Raw genomic sequence first — 828 nt, 5'->3', positions numbered from 1 at the left:
AGTACGTATGTGGTTCATGAAATGCACCTAAGACTGCCTTGTACACGTGGCGTCCTTTGCACCGCCCACGCCGGAACAAAACACTCGGAACTCGCCGGCTGAGTAGCAAATCAATGGCCCTCTCACAGACGTTTCCTCTATTAGTATTCCTCAATCAAGACCGAACTACTTGGGGGCAACAACCGTGTTGGTGTCCGCCATGCCTGTGGTGGGCGAGGCGGGTTAGTTGTTTGATTGACACTACCAATTTGGAAATGGCTTGAGCTCGCTTGCTCTGCGCCTTGGATCTTGTCACGTATGTGCTTCTAGATCTTGGTTTTCTGGATCGCTCGGCCTTGCGCGGAAAACCTCTTCCACTTCTTGGAAACGGCCCTACACGGGAAAAAGTTGCGACGACCTATATCGGCCGTTTCTTGATCCGTATGCACTGCTCTTTCAGATTGCCCTTGGCTGTACAAAAGTGCTGTCCTACCGGTAGCTGTAGCTGTGTGTCGTCATGCGACAACCATCGTTCACAAGAGCATTTTATAGACCGATATCGTGGATCCTCTTCGGTCCACAGCGCCGTGTCGGTCTGTATTGGTCTTCTGTACTAGTATTTGTGAAGGGTCCCGCTTCTGTTCTGTTGTGCAGACCGGTACGCACAGCTCGTAGAATACACACACATATACAATTTCAACACACACAACAACGACGACGACGACGGACGGACGACGGACAGATGGAGCAAAGGCGCATGTTGGGCTTAGAGCACGGCTTCGCTGTACCGGGAGGTACCCACGAGCACGACGATGCCGCGCGAGTCGCGTTCGATCATGTCGTCGTCCT

The 828-nt window shown here is 52.5% G+C and overlaps 1 protein-coding gene across 1 annotated transcript in view; it reads right to left on the bottom strand.

Moving 5' to 3' along the window:
• Window positions 1-745: 745 nt before the first annotated feature.
• SPRG_21347 (hypothetical protein) overlaps window positions 746-828 on the bottom strand; it is a gene marked incomplete at both ends in the record, with an annotated part of 1,520 nt that continues 1,437 nt past the window's right edge. Inside the window, one exon of the mRNA XM_012352827.1 lies at window positions 746-826. Within this exon, the coding sequence (XP_012208217.1) occupies window positions 746-826 (81 nt within the window). The remainder of the gene's footprint in view (window positions 827-828) is intronic.

Source organism: Saprolegnia parasitica (assembly GCF_000151545.1).
Source record: "Saprolegnia parasitica CBS 223.65 unplaced genomic scaffold supercont2.107, whole genome shotgun sequence".
In the NCBI taxonomy this organism is placed as follows: Eukaryota; Oomycota; class Saprolegniomycetes; order Saprolegniales; family Saprolegniaceae; genus Saprolegnia; species Saprolegnia parasitica.
This window is presented reverse-complemented; position numbering and strand designations above follow the sequence as displayed.